The 19,089-nt window shown below is 50.2% G+C and overlaps 1 protein-coding gene across 2 annotated transcripts in view; it reads right to left on the bottom strand.

The window, feature by feature from the left end:
• Atp4a (ATPase H+/K+ transporting subunit alpha) overlaps positions 1-6,343 on the bottom strand; it is a 13,035-nt gene extending 6,692 nt beyond the window's left edge. For both annotated transcript variants that reach the window (XM_021191137.1, XM_021191146.1), the window contains exons 1-11: positions 6,290-6,343; positions 6,058-6,198; positions 5,884-5,943; positions 5,260-5,463; positions 3,616-3,729; positions 3,129-3,381; positions 2,701-2,969; positions 1,989-2,187; positions 1,560-1,669; positions 1,350-1,484; positions 838-1,030 (exon numbers count right to left, since the gene is read on the bottom strand). In XM_021191137.1, coding sequence (XP_021046796.1) covers positions 838-1,030; positions 1,350-1,484; positions 1,560-1,669; positions 1,989-2,187; positions 2,701-2,969; positions 3,129-3,381; positions 3,616-3,729; positions 5,260-5,463; positions 5,884-5,943; positions 6,058-6,198; positions 6,290-6,301 — 1,690 coding nt within the window. In that variant the 5' untranslated portion in view covers positions 6,302-6,343. The remainder of the gene's footprint in view (positions 1-837; positions 1,031-1,349; positions 1,485-1,559; positions 1,670-1,988; positions 2,188-2,700; positions 2,970-3,128; positions 3,382-3,615; positions 3,730-5,259; positions 5,464-5,883; positions 5,944-6,057; positions 6,199-6,289) is intronic.
• Between the last annotated feature and the right edge of the window lie 12,746 nt (positions 6,344-19,089).

Below are 19,089 nucleotides of genomic sequence, written 5' to 3'. Positions count from 1 at the left end.
GAGGGAGGGAAGAGGGAAGGATGGAGGGAGGAGGGAAGGGTAGAGGGAGGGGAGGAGGGAGGGAAGAGGGAAGGAGGGAGGGAAAAATGGAGGGTGAAGGCAAGGAGGGAGGAAGTAAGGGAGGAGGGAGAGAGGAAGTAAGGGGAGAAGGAGAGAGGGAAGGAGGGTGGGAGAATAGAGGGAGGGAACAAGGCAGGCAGGTAAGCTCAGGGAGGAAACATTTCTTTCAAAGCTAAGAGAAAGGCAAAATTGAACAATGGGTCTTTGCCTCCCATAGTTTCCAGGGGTTCAGAAAGTTTGAGTGAAGGCAAAAGTTGAGTAGAGTCAAAAGGATAAAGGAGGGCAACGGTAGCCCACTCCTTTAATCCTGCACTTGGGCAGCAGAAACAGGCAGGTCCCTGGGTCATCCTGGTCTACAGAGTGAGTTCTGGATAGCCAGATTGCATAGTAAAACTGGCTCAGAAAAATCAGGACAAGGGTCTGGGGATTGTCCATCATGGAGTCAGAGAATGTGAACGATCAAAAGGTCAAGAGAACATAGGATAGTAAAATAAAGGCAAGGGCTGGAAAAAGAGGGGACACAGGTCAGGACTGACACAGAAAGGTAAATCAAGAGGTACTGACCAACCCCTGGGCCAGAGGTGGGAGAAGTTAGGATTAGCAATCAAGACAGTCTTGCCTAGCACACACGAGGGCAAAAGGCCGTGAGCTCCATCCTCAGGACCACACGAAAACAGAAAAAAAACCTGACCTTTTGGTCAGGTCCAGGCCAAGAAGTTTTGGAAGGGTCCGTGCCCACCCTTCTTGACACACTGCCCGGTCCATGGCAGCTCTCACCAAGAACGCGTTCGCCTAGGCCTCCCAGGCTGAGGTAGGCTGTCTGGAAGGCCTCACGCCATTGCTCGTCCAAGGGCAGCTCCTGGCCCTTGATGAGGATGGAGCTGCAACGCTCCAGCACGCGCTCGGGGGCGCCCTTCATCACTAGCAGGTGCCGGGAGTCGCGCGGATCCTCCAGGGTATGAATGGACAGCTGTAGGCGGGGGGGAGAGGCGGAGCTACGAGCTGAATCAAGCTTGGAGGGTCGACAGGCGTGACTACGTGTGAGGGGAGTGGTTACACGAGGGGCGGGGCCCGAGGGTGCAGGGTCCTGCCTAAAGCAGAGATGGCTCTCGGCTCTGCCTAGGTGTGGGTGGGTCTTGATTGGGTGGGAACCCGCGTGTGGGCGTGGCCTAGTCGAACGTGGGCGGGGTTGTGAGCTGGATGGACCAAGAATTGAGGCTCCCCCTCAAGAGATAAACTGCCCACAGTGGGTGTGGCCTGTTATGGATGAGGTTCGGAGCGCAACGCACCTGGAACTTGTTGGTAGAGTTGAAGGGTATCTCGCAAACTTTGGGGAAGCGGTCCCGGTAACCCATGGCATTGCCCAACGTCAGCTCCGAAAACTTGAGCAGAGCCGTCTCTGACGCGTCTCCGATCACGATGCGCTGTGAGCAGGTCCAGTGTGAGGATTGAAACCTGAGATTCCAGACATCACCCTCTGGAATGCCCCGGTCTCTTACCTTGGGCACCGGCACGGCGTCCTGGCCGGACTTGAAGGCAGCGCGGTTGCACAGGGTGAGCACGCGGCACAGCGCCCGCCAAGTCTCCGACGACTGGTCGAACGTTTGCCCTGGAGACCAGATGTCCAGGCTGGGACCTTGAGGGAATGGATCTCCCAAACCTGAGCTGAGCCCTTCCTACTGCATCCAGGCTGAGCCGGGTCCCCTTCCCAGGCATGGAGAGTATGGATAGTACAACATTTCCTTTTGTGTATCCCAAGACAGAGCTTTCTCCAAACATCATATAGAGAGCCACCTAAAGACCAGATTCCCTTCACAGACCTGTCCCTCACAGGACCCAGGACCTGCTATCTCTCGCTAGTGGAAATCATGTCTCAGGCTCCCCATCAGACCACCAAGTCCTTGCCCTTTCCCCTCCCACCCCCACACCTGACTGGTCTTCTGTGGTGTCCGCTGTGTGGATATGGTTGTCAAACCATAGATGAGACACAGTCATGCGGTTCTGAGTGAGAGTTCCCGTCTTGTCAGAGCAGATGACTGATGTGGAACCTAGGGTCTCAACTGCTTCTAAGTTTTTAACCACGCAGTTTTTACTGGCCAGCCTCTTTGCTGTCAGTGACAGGCAGACCTGCGGATAGATGGAGGAACATGGCATGACCAGGCCCTGCCACCAGTCCCACATCTCCTTCCTATACTACAACTACCACATTTTGAATGCAGGAAAGATTCCTCTTACTGGAAAAAAAAAAGACAAAAGAGACTTGTTCTCTCAAGCTGTTTGCAGCCCGTGCCTTCCCCAGTATCCCCAGATACTCCCTCTGAGGTTTCCCAGCTCACATCAACACAATGAAAATTTAAAAATGAACCTCTGAGCCTCACTTCTCTGGGTGGGTCTTGAGCTTGGGCTGACTTCCCACAGTAATCTCATCTTCCTTGGTCCAGAACCCTGTTTATTCACTCGTGAGCTCTGGCGTGTGACAGGGGGTCAGTCCAGAGCATCCTGATAAATGCTCACTGAATGGATGGATGATGTGGGGTGGGGGAAGTGAATGAATGAACAGGCAGTAGGGACATCTGGCGGGATGACTGAACAAGCAGCTCTCTGCTCCCTGCACCCCCCCACCCCGTCTCCCTTACTCACTGTGACAGTAGCCAGCAGCCCCTCAGGCACATAGGCTACCACAATGGCCATGAAGAAGACCATGGCCCGAAGGAAGGTATAGCCAATGCACATGGCCACCACAAAGAATGTGGCACCGAAGAGGATGGCCAGGCCGGCGATGATGTCCACAAAATGTTCAATCTCGATCGCAATCGGAGTCTTCTCGTTTTCCACACCCGAGGCCAGCGAGGCGATGCGCCCAATGATGGTGCGATCGCCGGTGCTCACCACCAAGCCCTGAGCTGTTCCTGCAGTGGCAACAAGGGGAGAGAGAGAGAGCTCAGGGTGAGGTGGGTGCTCTGTGGTGGGGAGGCTTGTGGCACACATCACACAAAACAGGAAAGGAGCTATTATGGAAAGTGTGGGGTCTGTGGGGCTTTGGGACAGGCTAACGATGCTTCACAGACCCTCCAGACACATAGTGGAGAAGAAGGCAATGTTGCGGGTCTCAAGGGGACTCTCGTGTGTACACTCCGGCGAGCGAGTCTGCGGTTCAGACTCTCCAGTGAGCGAGGAGTTGTCCACCTTGCAGCCCTGGGCTGACAGAATGCGGATGTCTGCTGGCACTCGGTCCCCGCCTTTCATCTCCACCAGGTCACCCACCACAAGCTGATCCGCGTTGATCTGGAACTTGTCCCCATCTCGGATCACGGTGGCTTGCTGTGGGGCAGGGGCAGGGATGATAGTAGAAGTTGCTTAGTGTCGTGGAGATATGGGGACGTGAAAAATGGGAAGAACTGGAGCCTTTGAAGGGGACATGGAAGCCAACAATCAGGATAGAGTTGGGTTGATGGGACGGGGCCCCTACAGATGGCAGGAGATGATGGCAGGAGATGGCTCAAGGTGTCTTGAAGATGGAATCTGAATAGAGGGGTAGCAGGCTGAAGTGCCCACCTGGGGTACAAGATTCTTGAAGCTGGCAATGATATTTGTGCTCTTGAACTCCTGGTAGTAGCCAAAACAGCCAGTGACCACAACCACAGCAATGAGTGCCACCGCCAGGTATAGCTGCAGTGAGACACACCGGTTTTATGCATTGGAGTTAGGCGCTCCCCTCCCCCTCCCCACCCCTCCCCCATGGCCACCGTTCTATTTCAGAGTCTCCTGGTGCTCTTGGGGTCACCTCCAGAATGTCCTCAATCTACTGGGAAGCCTCATGCGCTTTTCCTGCAGTCCAAGCCCTGGTCCCCATGGTCTACAAATGCCCCATTCACTTGCCTTGCATCTTCTGTGTCTTGGGTCCACATTCCTAATACCCATAGTCCCTGGCTCCTGATCTCCATGTCCCCATATGGTCCTTGTTCCGCATTTCTTGATCAACTCCCGCCTTCCCTAAGTTGTGTCTGCCATGTTTCTTTGTGTTTCTATGCTCCATGTTTCATATTGTTTTTTTCTAATCCATATGCCCCCCTGTGATAGAGCAGGACTAGTAGTTACGTTGTGGCTTCTGTTTCTCTTCTACCATCCTTTCAACCTCTAACACCAGATGGGAGAGAGAGAGAGAGAGAAGATACAGGGGAAAGGGAGCATCATTATCATTAGACAACTTCCTGGTGATTGGGGCACTGAGTTCCCTGGGGTAAGTTTGATCTTTGAGGTCAGGACATCTAGTTTCTTCTTATTGTTCTTTCTTGTCTGCATATTATTTAACAAACCGCAATGAACAGCATCCAATCCAACCAACAACCCACCGCAACACTGCCTCTCAGGTCTAAGCATTTATACACCCTCTGAAAAGTCCCCAGAATTCCAAACATCACACAACAACAGATACTTTCTGCCGTTGGCAAAATCATGCCCCTGCTAGAGCATGAGGCAAATTGTAGTCAGCTGCTGTGCACAGTCCCATACCTGGGTTTAAAATGAAAACACATAATATTTCTGCATTTTTACAGAACCCAAAATTCTCACTTCACTGTGCCCTTGAGCCCACTAGACCCTGTGTCATCTGAGCTGCTGTGTCATATCTGAGCTCCTGTATGACCTAACATGCCATCATTGGTATCTCCATGTTCCCAAAGGCCAAGTGTGTGTACCTCTGACTACCAATGCCATGTCACTTGACCTAGGGCTTTTCAAACCCCTTTCTGATGTCACACATATCACCCATGTTCTCTGTCTGGCCCCGACACACATCAAGTCCTCTTTACATCTCCATTCCCTCCATTAGTGCTTTTATATCTACTGGCTGTGTGTTGTATCTGGTATTAAGTGTCCCCTATGTGTGTCTCATGTCCTTGGTCTATCCTGTGTCCTCATTTCTTTCTCTTCTGGGGTTCATAGCTTAGATTTTGCAGTTCTGTTTCCTATCCACCCAAGAGTCACCCTCAGTGTCCCTTGTGACCTACATCCTCAGGTCTGTCCCATAGCCCAATGTCACCCAATGTTATCTGTCTTCCAGGATCCAAGTCTCAGAACTGTATCTTTGTGTTTCTGTTCCCACATTCTACATCCCATCTGCTTAAGTCCTGGGCTCAGTGTCCTCGTTCCCTGAGCTCCCTGTGTCCCAGGCCTGCCCACAAAGGCCCTCCAACTCACATTATCATCCGTGGTCAGGTCACCCTCGCTGGCCTGGATGGCAAAGGCAATGAGGCAGATAGCGGCAGCCACCCACATGAGGCACTGCAGACCACCTGCCAGCTGGCGGGCAAACTTCACATACTCGGGGGTGCCCCGAGGTGGCCTAAGCGCATTGGGTCCATCTCTCAGCAGCAGCTCAGCTGCCAGGCTCGCCCTCAGGCCCTGGGAACAGGCAGGAACTGTCATGGTGGTGGCTATAGGGCCTTGCTTTGGACTCCCTCGCCTTTCCTTTCTTTTTGCTCTCCTTCCCTCCCACCCCCTCCTCGTCTCTTCTCCTCCTTTCTCTCTTTCCACTCTCTCCCTCCATCTTTCTCTTCCTTTCCTGCTCTCTTTACCTCTCCTTCTCTCTCTCCCTCCCATCTCTAACTTCTCTCCCTCTCTCCCTCCCTCTCCCCTTCCTCTGTTTCTCTGCATATGTCTCTTCGCTTCGCCATGTCTCTCTTCCTCTCTCTCCTCTATTGCTCTATCTATCCCCCCTGCCCCCACACCCATTGCTCTCTGGTGATTCTCACACCTTTCTCTCTCCCTGTTCCTCTTTCCTGTCCATCATCCCCTCACTATACCAGTCCACTCCTAGCTCACCTTGGTGGCGCTGGTCTGATACTTCTGCTCCAGTTCAGACACTGACAGCTGGTGGTCGTTCTGGGGAATGATGGAACAAGACACTCACTGTCTGGTTCTCACAGCCCCACCCTGTCCGCTGCCTGGCTTCCAGACCCCACCTCAATCCTGCCCAGGCCCCGCCCCCATGCTCACAATCTCCATCTCCTTCTTCATGTTCTCCAGCTTCTCCTTCTTCTTGCCTCCCCCACCTCCTGCCTTCTTCTTGCTCATCTTGGCAGCCATGTCCCCACCAGGGCCAGTCCCCAGTTCCACTGAGTATAGTTCATAATTCTCCTGGTGTAGGGATGGAACAAAAGAGATGTCAGCTGCCACGGGGACTTCTGCCCCCAAACCCCAGCCACAAAATCCCCCAGATGCCACTCACTGCCTTCCCCATGGTGCCTGGTGCTCTGCCCTCTTTGGTCTACAGAGCCTACTTGGGTCTGGACCAGGCTTGATATACTCAGGTTGGGTGGGGGTGGAGCAGAACCAGCTGATTACAGCTGATTATGAGGCTCCTTGGGGTAACCTTCAGACTTAGACAGCTCAGAAACTTTCAACTGAGTTGTTCCATCCTGCCCAAACCCCATTGTCACCTGTCACTCAGATCAGGAACCCCTGAGCTCCAACAGCCACATATCAACAAGAAGAGAAGCAAACAGGGAGCTCTCGCTTCTTGCCAGCAATGTGCCAAGAGGCTCTCATACATTCACTCACTGAACCTTCCAGAAACCCTCTGAGGTGAGGAATCCCCATTACAGGTGGGAAAATTGGAGCTCATCACTTTCTCCACCCTAGTCTAGGACAGGGTAGAGTGAGGACCAGACAGATCTCCTGTACACAGCGTCCTCTTGTGAGCCCTAAAGTATGGGCACGGTCATGTATGACATCCTAGCATCTCTACCGTTCCCACCATGCAGAGACAGGAAAGTAAGGCTCGTGGGGATTCCACGGGGCCCCACTGGCATGCTTAACCACTAGCTGCTGCACACAGCTCCCAACCTTTTCCCTATCCCTACCCCAGTCTGCTCAGATCAACAGTGGTGCACGTTGGGGAAAGGCTATACCTAATGGCCCTCGCCTGAGCTGGGTGTCAGGTGCCAGGGCGTGTGAGGGACCCCTCCATGATCCCAGGCAGGGATCCCTTGAGGCAGCAGTGGGGACATGGTAGGACCTTTGATATGGTTTTTACACTGGCCTCCCATAGTGGGCATGTCTCCAAGGGCATGTGTAGGTGCAATTGATAAGATAATCACCTTAGTAATGTCCACCTTGGGAACAAGCAGGTCACCTAGGGAAGTAAAGGGTAGGCAGCCCGAGCTCCCCAACACTCAGCTGAGGATCCCAACCCCACTCCCGGAACCCCAAGGAGAGACAGGCGCAGTGACAGCCACTGCAGTGAAACCCCAGGAACACAGATGAACCTCATCTGAGCCGAGCATGCAAACGTTTGTGTGGTTCCTCAACTCCCAAGCTTTCGCCTCCTCACTACCCACATGAGCCTCTCTGACTCAGTCCCTGAGCAAGGTCCCTCAATAAGTTCTGTGCTTTGTGCAGACTGATGTCGTCCATGCCCGGAGACCTTGGTACTGGCAACACCATTTGTCTGGGTCCCTTTCCCAGAGGTCTGTATGGCACTTTCTTATCTCCTTCCAAACTCCTGCAAATGTCACCTTCTCTGGCAGTTCTCCCTGAAGCCCTGCAGCACCATCGCGCTCCGCTAACCACACTTCCTGTTCCAATCTGGCATTGTATTTTATTCACTTGGTCAACTGGCTCCACGTGCAGGAAAGCCGGGACTTGGTTGCCTTTGGTAACCGACACACTGTCACTGAGTGTGGACAGGCTTTGGCTCAATGATGGGTGTGAGCGCCGATTCACAAGCCTGGGACACCAGGCAGGTGCTCTGGAAGTGCTGCCCTTTGGGAATGTCTTGGATGCAACTCGGTATCTTCAAACCCGGACCCCAGCTATCCAGTCTCTGCCCCCAACATTCTCAGGGCCTGGGGAAGCTGTGGGAGGTGAGGGGTTGTGTCCGCAAGCAAAATCACAGTTTGGGAGACCGACACTATCAGTGGCAGCAGATAGATGACTAAAGATACTTTGGGGGCCTCTGTCCCCTTTGGCTTCTACCTCAGTGGCTTACTCTTCTCTCTCAAGACTTAGTGTTGTACTATTGTAAATTTTAATATGATTAGCTAATTTAACATTGATTAATGTTTAAATGTTACAGACCTGTGTGTTACAGAAACAGTAAAATGAACATTCAACTTGCCCTTCATCCGATTTAGCAACTTGGCACATTTGTTTTATTTAAATAGACCAATGGAGGAGAGAGAGAGAGAGAGAGAGAGAGAGAGAGAGAGAGAGAGAGAGAGAGAGATCCAAATTAATAGATTGATGGACTGCTCAAGAGATTTATATTTTGCTCTGACTGAATTATTAGAACACTTATAGATAGGAACTTTTGTTTGTTTGGAGTTTGTGGGTCTCTCCTGTAGTCCATAATAACTTTGAATTCCTAACCCTCCTGCCTCCATCTCCCAGAAGCTGGGGTTACAGTCACTCCTGGTGAGAAACAGGACACTGTCTAACTGTATTTAGGCAGCTAGTGCCTGTGAATGTGGTCATTTTTTTTTAACGTAAATAATCAGATGAACAATTTCAAAAAATTATCAGAAATAAGTTACTTTTATCTAAGTATGAGAATGTATTTGAATTCCACAGTTTTCCCACTGAAGTCCTTGCAGTCTGGGATCTGGTCCAGATGTCACTTTATATGAATTGGTGTATCCCTTGAGCTCCTGAAAAGAACCTATTTTGGGATGCCTTGGGCCTGAATCCACAGTCACACCAAAACCTGAATACATATAACCTATGAGCCTATGTCCACAGCCACTGCCCAAGCCTGAGTTCACATACCTATTAACTGAGCCTGAGTCCACAATGCAGTCATTGCCTGAGCCTGAATCTACACAGCTATCATCTAAACCCAAATCTGTACAGCTCCTAAATGCCTAAACCTGAGCCCACATGGTCACTGCCTGATGCTGTAGCTAGATAGCCAATGTCCAAACCAACACAGTTTCTTCCAACACTTCCAACCTCCTACACCCAACCACCGGAAGACAATGCCTGCTACAGACAGCTTGAATTTACAGCAACGTTATGGCCTTGTTCATCGCATGTGTACAATGGCCAGACATACTGAAGATCAGTTTCACCAGCTTCTCAGACTATGCAGCCTTCAGACAGTACTCAAATTCTGCATCTTTGGGACAAGTGTCTTGATTGATCAAAGTCTTCTTTTATCATGTGTATGAGCGACACTAATGCCTTCTCTAGGCGGTGGACACAGGCTGGATGCGGACTGAGCTGAAGGACCAGGATATGTCTGGTAGCTTGGATGGACTGTAGCCCATGGAGTGGGCAAGGAGCTGCTGTACAATGCCGCTTCAGGCTGATGGGAAACTTCTGGCACAGTTCAAGGGCAAAGCCTTCTTGAATGGCAGGTGTTCAGGATGCAACCCCCACAGTAGGCAGCACTGCATGTCGCACTGAGCCTAAGACACACCGGCTTGTTTGAGAATGGTGGTCAGAATTGAATATATTATTCTGTCCCCAAGAAAGAAGGGTCAGAGAAGAGACAACTAAATAGAAAGAGAATATTAAGCAGATTATAGGGAAATCTGACAGAGTTTCCTGTATTTATACATTTCTTTTTTTCTTTTTTTTTCTTTTTTCTTTTTTGGTTTTACAAGACAGGGTTTCTCTGTGTAGCCCTGGCTGTCCTGGAACTCACTCTGTAGACCAGGCTGACCTCGAATTCAGAGATCCACCTGCCTCTGCCTCCTGAGTGCTGGGATTAAAGGCTGCGCCACCATGCCCGGCTTATTTATACATTTCTAAGGACTAATAAAACTCAGACTCCTGCTGCCTTCTTCCTTATACTGTTTTCTACTTCAGGATTGAGGACCTTGCTTTTCAAGTATTCACTTCAGGGCTGAGGATGGCATTTACTGGTAGAGCCCCTGCCTAGAATCCCCCAGTGAGGGGCTAGGGATGTGGCTCAGTGGTAGAGCCCCTGCCTAAAATCCCCCAATGAGGAGCTGAGGGAATGGCTCACTGGCAGAGCCCCTGCCTAGAATTCTCCAGTGAGGGGCTGGAGGTGTGGCTCAGTGGTAGAGCCCCTACTTAGAATCCCCCAGTGAGGGGCTGGAGTGTGTGATTCAATGCCGTGCTCTGAATTTCATTCTTGATAACACAGTAACACACACATACACACACACACACACACACACACACACTCACACACACACACACACACACCAGCAACATACTGGAGAGATGACTCAGTGGTTAAGAGGAGCACATACTGCTCTTGTAGAGGGCTCAAGTTCAATTCCCAGCAACCATATTGACCAGTTCACAGCCACCTGTAACTCCAACTGCAGAGGACCCAACACTCTCTTCTGACCTCTTTGGGTAACTATACACATGTAGGGTGTACATGTGTGAATATTCATGTGTACACATACACAAACAGATCAATGAATAAAACATAAACCATTTTTTTCTAACTAACAAAAGGATCATTCCAAGACCATTCTTGGCCCAGGGTGGATCAGGGACTTCCCTCAGCTTCTGCACCACAGCCCATATTAATATTCCATCTGTCTGTCTGTCTGATTGTCTCACTCTCCCTTTCATTCTCTTCTCCTTCCCTCACTTTTCCTTTCTCCCTCCAGACCCTAGCTGAATCTGAAATCCCCCCATATGTTGAATACTCGTGTGCTGAATGTTTAGTCCTTAGTTGCTGGCACTGTTTGAAAAGGTTCTACAAATGTCAGGAGGCCTAGCAGAGGAGGTAGGTGACTTGTGGTAATGTCTCTGAAGGTTATAGCTGCCTCCAGGTCTCTTCCTCACAGGTGCTTTCTGCTTCTGTCCCAAAGTCAGCAGCCCCCTCCTCACCCCCACCACCTCATCCCCGCCACACACCCTACCTCACCCCACCTCCATGACATTCTGCCCAGCCTAGGGGGCCAAGTGGCTAAGGACTGGGTCCTCTGACCCATAAGTCAAAAGAAATCTTTCAGTAGCTTCTTTCTGTCACGTATCTGGTCACAGCAACACGAAAATAACGTTCCAGGCCTCCCCATTTTCCACCACAGCCCCGAGCTGATTCATTCCCACTTTGTGCTCCCACAGAAGACAGGTTCCAGATATCTCGCTGTGTGCTCTGCATTGCTGGGCTGGCCCCAGGGAATGTTTGCTAAGTGTGTGAGGCACATAGTGACCTTGACTTTCAGCGTGTGTCTGAGACCCTGATAAGATAGTGGGGGCGGCGGTGCCCTTCACTCCCTACTGCAGCAGACACAGGAAGTTGAGGCAGACGCAGGCAGGCAAGGACCTTACATTTTACTCCTTTTCAGAATGGTCCCAGGCATAGGTGGGTGGTGGTGAAAGAACAGAGGGCAAGGTTTGCCCCCAAGCTTGCTAATCTGTCAGTCAAGGTCCCTGAATCCTGTTCCTGTCCCACCTTCAACCAGATTGGAAAGGTCGTGGGCCGAGCCCTCCACTTCCTCAAATAACTGCTGGGCTGCCCTTGCTTTAGCGTCTCAAGGTCAATACATGCAAATCTGTCTTATGTTACTTTGTAGGTTCTCTTCTTTCCTTCCCCTTTCTACACCTTAGACATCTTCTATACCCCCTTTCCACCCTCTCAATCCCCTACCGCTAGATAAGAGAGAAAAGGACACTGGAAAGGGGGTGACATTATCATTAGACTATTTCCTGCTGATTAGGGGCAACGAGTTCTTTGGAGTTATCTTGTTCGCCATCAGGATATCTAATTTCTTCTTGTTGTCTCTTTGCATACGACTATGGGACAAACCGCCACCAACCAGCAACCCACCCACGACTCTCTGGGGCCCTAGCATCCTGACGGCTTCTGAAAAGTCCCCAGAATTCCAAACATCACACGATCACAGAAACGATCTGCTGCTGGCAAAATCACGGCCCTGCTAGAGCACGAGGCAAGATGTAGCCAGCTGCTGAGGACAGTCTAAAGTGGTGCCATAGCCCACACCCAGGAGTGAAAGGAAACCAGACTCCCATCATGCTTCTGTGTTTTCAAAGAAACCAAAACTCTCATTGCATAGATCCGACTTGGCCTCCCTTTCCCTGCTCCCATCTTGGTCCAGCCTCTACCATTTTCTGTCTCTACATCCCAACAGCCTGTCCCCACCTCCATACACGTTAGTCCCCAAACTCAACCAGAGGGAGCGTGTGAATGCCAGAGTCAGAGTACTACATGCTCAGAGCCCTGCTCTGGCTTCACCTCTCCAGCCCAAAGCCAAGTCCTCACACAGTACCCAAGGCCCAATGACATGGCCCTTTTGCCCCTGCCTCTAGGTCCCCTCTTCCTATTCTACAACCACCTCAGTCTTCCTGACGCTGTTCCCACACAGAACACTACCTGTGCCTCACAGTTGCCATGGAAGCAGGAAAAGGCCCTTCATTCCCTGTCATCGTTTATTTAAAGGTCCTGGTACCCTCAGGTACCATCTTTACAAAATACAGATTCTGCTAGGGGAACGTGCCCGTAACCCCAACACATGGGGGGCTGAAGCAGGAAGATCTCGAGTTCAAGTCTAACCTGGGCTACGTAGTAACACAATTTCAAAAATAAAATTGAAGCTAGGTATAATGGCTTGTGCCTTTAATTCCAGCACTCTGGAGGCAGGCAGCTCTAAGTTCAAGGCTAGCCTGGTCTATAACAGTGAGTTCCAGGATAGCCAGAGCTACGTAGTGAGACCCTGTCTCAAAAACAACAAAAAAAAAAAATCAAAAAATTGAGTTCTGTGTTTGTTTTTCCATTCATTCATTCATTCATTCATTCATGTGTATGTGTGTATGCACGGCACAGCACAGGTGTGGAGGAGGTCAGAGGACATCTTGTGAAACTTGATTCTCTCTTCCCATACTGTAGGTTCCAGGAATCAAACTTCAGGCCACAGCACCTTGAGCCAACTTGTTAGCCCATGTTTATCTTAAATAATGTATTGTGGTTTGAATCCGGGATGTCCTCCCACAGGTCCACATTTTGAACACTTGGCCCTCAGCTTGTAGCATGGTCTTGAAGACCATGGAGCGTTTAGGAAGTGGAGTTTGGCCAAGAGAAGTGGAAGACTTGGGTGTCTTAGTTACAGCTTTACTGCTGTGAACAGACACCTCGACCAAGGCAAGTCTTACAAAGGACAACATTTAATTGGGGCTGGCTTACAGGTTCAGAGGTTCAGTCCCTCGTCATCAAGATTGGAACATGACCATATCCAGGCAGGCATGGTGCAGGAGGAGCTTAGAGCTCTTCATCTGAAGTTTGCTAGTGGAAGACTGACTTCCAGGCAGCTAGGATGAGGGTCTTAAAGCCCACACCCATAGTGACACTCTTACTCCAACAGGGCCACACCTTCTAATCATGCCATTCCCTGAGCCCAGCAAATACAAACCACCACACTGGGGCGGAACTATGAAGGTTGTGCCTGGTCCAGGCTTACGCTCTGTTTACTATAGTCTGGGCCGTATGGGCCAACTGCTGCCTCCTACGTCCACTGCTGTGGGCAGAGTTGTGACTGCCTCCGAAGCCTGGAATCTCTCAGAAACTCAGAAGTACACCCTTCCAACCCTTCCTCCCATAAGTTGCTCTGTCAGACAGTCTGTCGGGTTGATGTGATAGTGAAACCATGAACTGGGCCGCTCCGTGGGTGCCCCTGAAGTCCAGGTAGATTCGGAAGTGAGAACAGCCTGAGGCATCTGGGGAGTCCAGAGATGCCACGGCTACCTCCGATGTGCCACGGCTACCTCCGATGTGCCATGGCTACCTCCGATGTGCCACGGCTACCTCCGATGTGCCATGGCTACCTCCGATGGGGAAGCAGAGAGGGGAGCAGATTTCTCAGGGCCAGAGCTGTCTTGGGAGCTGAGTGAAGAATGGAGAGAGATAATCGAGGCAGAAGGGGAAAAAAAGTTTGAGTCATGAAGAATAGAGGTGGGAAGGGAATCTGGAAGAGCTTGGGAGCTTGGGAGTGGAGCAGAAGGGGAGAAGGCCAGAAGGCTAGTGTAGGGACACTGATATTCATAACAAGTGCATGTTACTAGAGACCAGGGAACTTTGATATGGAACCACAGGTATATGCCAAGAGAAGTGGTCCTTTCTGTAGGCAGACACCCATTTCCCAGGTTTCTGAAGAATGCCACCACCAATCCTAGAGTCACTGTCCTCTAGCGTTTGGGACACAGGATATAATTGATTTTAAAATGTGAGTTTCTTGGCAATGGTTCAGAGGGTAAGAGTACTTGCTGCTCTTTCGGAGGACCCAGGTTCAGTTCCTAGCATGCACATAATAGCTCGCAACCATCCGTAACCCCCTAGTTTCAGGAGATCCAGCATGCTCTTCTGGCCTCCATTGGAACCAGGCACATACATCGTGCACATACATATTTGCAGAAAAAATACTCACACTCATAAAATTAAAATAAATTAATCTTTTTGTATATTTTATTATTGGTTTACTTCTCGGCTGAGGGTGCAGCTTAGTTGCTGGAGTGTTTGCGTAGCATGCACAAAGCCCTGGGTTCAATTCCCAGCACCACATGACCCAGGTACGGTGGTACACACCTGTAGCCCAAGCCACACACACACACACACACACACACACACACACACACACACACTTCATAAGAGTTCTTTTACATCTAATGTAACTCAATCATTCTTTAAAGATTTATTTCATTTTTAAATCTGTGTGTGTCTGAGTGGGAATGTGGATGGGTGAGAGCAGGTGCCCATGGAGTCCAGGCCAAAAGTGTCAGATCCCCTGCAGCTGGAGCTTCAGGCTATTGCGAGTGACTTGGCATGAGTACTGGAACTGAAGAACTCTCTACAAGAGCACCAGTGTTCTTAAACACTGAGCCATCTCGCCAGCCCAAGGTTTCCATGGACTTATCCTCCCAGAATAAACTAGGCTCCCTCTGGACTTACAGCTTTGCAGCTGGTGTTCAACTTTCTTCTACATTTTCTTTTAGGGGGGGAGGGCAGGTGTCCAAGACAAGGTTACTCTATGTAGCCCTGGCTGTCCTGGAACTCTCTCTATTAGACCAGGATGGTTTCGAACTCAGAGACCTGCCTGCCTCTGCAGCCCCAGTGCTGGGATTAAAGCCGTGTGCCACCACCGCCCTGGGTCTTCTACATTTTCTTGTCCTTTCTTTTAGACAAGGTCTCAAACTGGCCACAAACTCTATGTAGCCAAGGATGACCTTGAACCTCTGGGTCTCCACTCTGCATCCCCAGAGTCCTGGGATTACAGAGTGGGCCACCACATCCAGTTTCTGGGTGTTACTGATGGAGTCCAGAGATTCCTGGACACTAGGTGTGCACTGTAGCTATGGAGCTCCATCCCCACACCCCAGATATTTATGGCTCTTTCTTCTTCAGGACACAGGTCAGCTATTAGCTGCCCATCAGGGCTTCCCGGAGCCACTCTGGTCTCCCGGTTTCATTGTTTTTCATAACTACCATTGTCCAGAACCACTATTTAGTATGGTAGCTCCCATCCACAAAGGACAAGCTAAATAGGCTTTTAACTCAGTAAAACCAAAGCTTGACCTCCTACATTGCACAAGGTCCCGCACATTTGGCTATTGGTTCCCACACCAGACAGAACAGACAGAACTCCTGTCATTGAAGAGTCGTTAGGGTGACGTCAAACACACCGGCGACTTTGTATTTCATTCTTTCTCCGTGTCTTCTCAGTGTCAAATAAGGCTGTTTAGTTTGGTTTGTTTTCTTTGCTTTCAAGACGGGGTCTCACAGGTAGCGCTGACTGGTCTGAAATCTGCCACATAGACCAGGCTGACCCAGACTATCGGAGATCTGCCCGCTTCAGCCTCCTGAGTGCTAAGATTAAAGGCACATACCACTATGTCTTGTTTGAAAAACAAAAATCCCAGGCATTTGATTTTTACCAATGAAGACTCAGGAGCCAGATGCTGGGGGGTGGAAGACAAGCTCAGAGAGGCAGGGAAAGCACCCAGCTGACCTTCCTACTCCCAGAAGAAAAAAGTTCTTTCTCTTTCTCCACACCATCTTAAGTCCCCTTTGACTGGAAGACCCCCCTTTCTCTTAGGTTCACCCCCTGCTGGCTGGCTGCTTGCTCTGCCTCTTGACCTCAGGGTTGACTTGATTTAGCTCTTGGATTAAAAGGGGTTAAATGGGTGTGTGCTCGGGCCGGGCCACACCACCACTACTTGTTTACATCCTTGGGGTTCGCCACGTGATCAAATATTCTGCAACAGTCATGGCCAGCTATGGCTTTTTTGTTGTTGGCAGAGCTGAGAACTGATCTCAGAGCCTTGCACAGACCGAGCAAGTGCCTAATTACTGAACTAAATCCCCAACCCCATAGAGGAAAGAGGTGGTGGTTGTTGTTGTTTTTGATGTTGTTGCTGTTGATATATTACTTTAGGGTTTTGCTTGTTTTTGAGGAAATGTCTATAGTTCAAGCTGATCTCAAACTCATGATCCTCCTGCCTCAGTCTCCTGAGTGCTGGCATTGCATTATACTTATTTAGGTTTTCTGAGACAGAGTCTAATGATATAACCCAGGCTGACCTTAAGCGCATCATCCTCCTGTCTCAGGCACCCAAACACTGGGATTACAGACATGCACCACTGTGGTAGTTTGAATGAGAAATGACCCTCTTGGGCTCATATATTTGAACGCTTGGTCCCCAACTGGTGGCACCGTTTGGGAAGGTGTGGACCCTTTAGGAGGTGGCCCCACAGGAGGAAGCACGACCCTGGGAGCTTATTCTCATTATCTCTTCTTTGCCCCATTCCCTTCCCTGTCCTTCCCCACCCACCCCTACTCCCACTTCTTGCATATGGATAGAACCTTTGCTTCCTGCTCTTCCTATGCCACTCTTTTCCTGTCATGATAGACTCTCCCTATGCAACCTTAAGGCTGAAACAAATTTTTTATTCCTTAAGTTACTTCTGGTCATTGAGTTGATTGCAGCAAAAAAAATGCTAAACCAGCCACCATGCCTGTCTTGCCTCCACATTAACCAGTAAAGAGCAGTACCCCCGTCCATCTGCCTTAGGACTGAGCCTGATACTGTTGTCAGTAAAAGTTCATTCACTTTCTGAGGGGGCCCCAGGGCACCTGGGAAAGTGGACCCTTCCATGAGACCCGGTGCCAGGATGTTCACACCTGCAGCAGGTGAATGGAAACATAGAAAGCCCAAAAACTTTATTGCTCTTAACATTGTTGCCTGACTGAGGGTTCCCTCAGCACAGGCAGCTGCTGATGTCCAAGATCAGAGGCTCCAAGAGTGGTTGGAACTCCCTGAATGAGGTGAGCCTTCAGGAGGATGTCATACCCTCTGTTTCAAAGATTAATCTAATAGAGCTGGCCATCAAAATGCATCCCACAAGGATGCTGAAGACGCTGAAGCCCAAGGCCAGCGTGGAGTTCCTCTGGGCTCGCCTCCAATCCCCAGCAAAGTTGGCTTCCCAGCTCTGTGGAAGTGAAGGCAAACAGGCAAGATGGTTCCCAGAAGGAAAAGGGTGAGAAGAGGGGCATCCCTGGAGAATCCAATATCAGGACTGGAGGGTGAGGAAGAAGTAAACAGGAGAGATACAGGGTGAGAGGGTGGAGTCGAGGACCAAGAGTCGGGGCACACAGGCAGGTGGTGAAAAGGGAGGGAAGTACCCCTGTGGGACATGAAGAGGTCGCTGAGAGAGAAGACCAGAAGCTGGATGGTACCCACCTTAAGGGAGAACAGCAGGGTTGGGATCACCAGCAGGATGCAGAAGCAGAAGGAGGTGACGGACAGACAGAGATAATCCTTCTCTGTGGGAGGCAAGGCAATCAGCATGGTGGCCTCTGACCTGGGTAATCTCTGATAGGCCTGTTGCCCTGATGCCATCTGGGCTTCCAGGTTCTTGATTTTGGTCCCAGCAGCCGTGGATCTTGGCCTAAGGAGGAGGTTCTGGGTGAATAAAAGCTGTACACAGGGGGTAAAGGGGGGCATCTGAGCTCCCAAGAAAAGAGGGCCAGAGCGGGCCTGGTGGCCTGGTGGCCTGTCAATCCCATATGCTCAGCGGAATGAGTAAGGAGGGTTGGAAGTTCAAGACCCACCTGGACTACAAAATGTGTTGAAGGGCAGCCTGAGCAACTTTGTAAGAAGACCCTGCCTCAAAGAAAAGAAATTAAAATTAAAAAGAGGCTGAAGATTTCTCCCAGGTGGTAAAACATATGGCTATGAGTAGCCATCTGTTCCTGAGTAGCTGAGAATGTGACTCTTGCAGTAGCAAGAAGGGGCTGGGGACTGAGCAACACCTTTAGAACCTTTGCCTAAAATCCACCAATGAGGGCCTGGAGGTGTGGCTCAGAGGTACAGCTTTGCAACAAGTCTGAGCTCAATTCCTATGATCAAGAAAGAAAAAATAATACTAAAGGACCTGTCCAAGCCAAATGAGGCACAAAACACAGATAATGCCATCCTAAGCCAGGGATAGGGCACCATCTAGAGTCCACCACTCCTCCACGATCCTATGGTCTAGTTTTGCTGGCCCCATGCTCCTTAGAATCCCCCCCACACAGTCTTTCTCAATTACTTTTCCTTCTTTTAAACCTCTCTCTCTCTCTCTCTCTCTCTCTCTCTCTCTCTCTCTCTCACACACACACACACACACACACACACACACACACACACACACGCACACACACTCCTCCCTCATTGTCCATAACTAATCATCACCAACTCAAGGTCTGTAGGTCTTCTCTTTACTCCTCAGTCCCAGAGATGGCCTTGGCAATCTGAGTCACTGGGCGTGGTCTCTCTAGCGCCCCACTTCATTATGATTGGTCACTGTCTAGTGGGTGTGCCTCCAGTGCTTAAATCTGATTGGTTCAATGTCTATAAATGGCATAATCCACACCTTTTTTTTCATGCTCTTGAGTTTGATGCTTTGAACCCAGAGCCTAACTTACAGCTAATGGCCCTTTTTGTTACCCTCCCACCCCGCACATGAACTAGCTAACTTACTGTCCAGTGTACGGGTCTCACTCCCAGGCTGAACATGAGCTATTAGAACAGTGTAGCCACATCATGGTAATA

The sequence above is a fragment of the Mus pahari genome, chromosome 1, assembly GCF_900095145.1.
Source record: "Mus pahari chromosome 1, PAHARI_EIJ_v1.1, whole genome shotgun sequence".
In the NCBI taxonomy this organism is placed as follows: Eukaryota; Metazoa; Chordata; class Mammalia; order Rodentia; family Muridae; genus Mus; species Mus pahari.
Note: the sequence above shows the minus strand (reverse complement) of the source record. Positions and strands in the feature narration are given on the sequence as shown.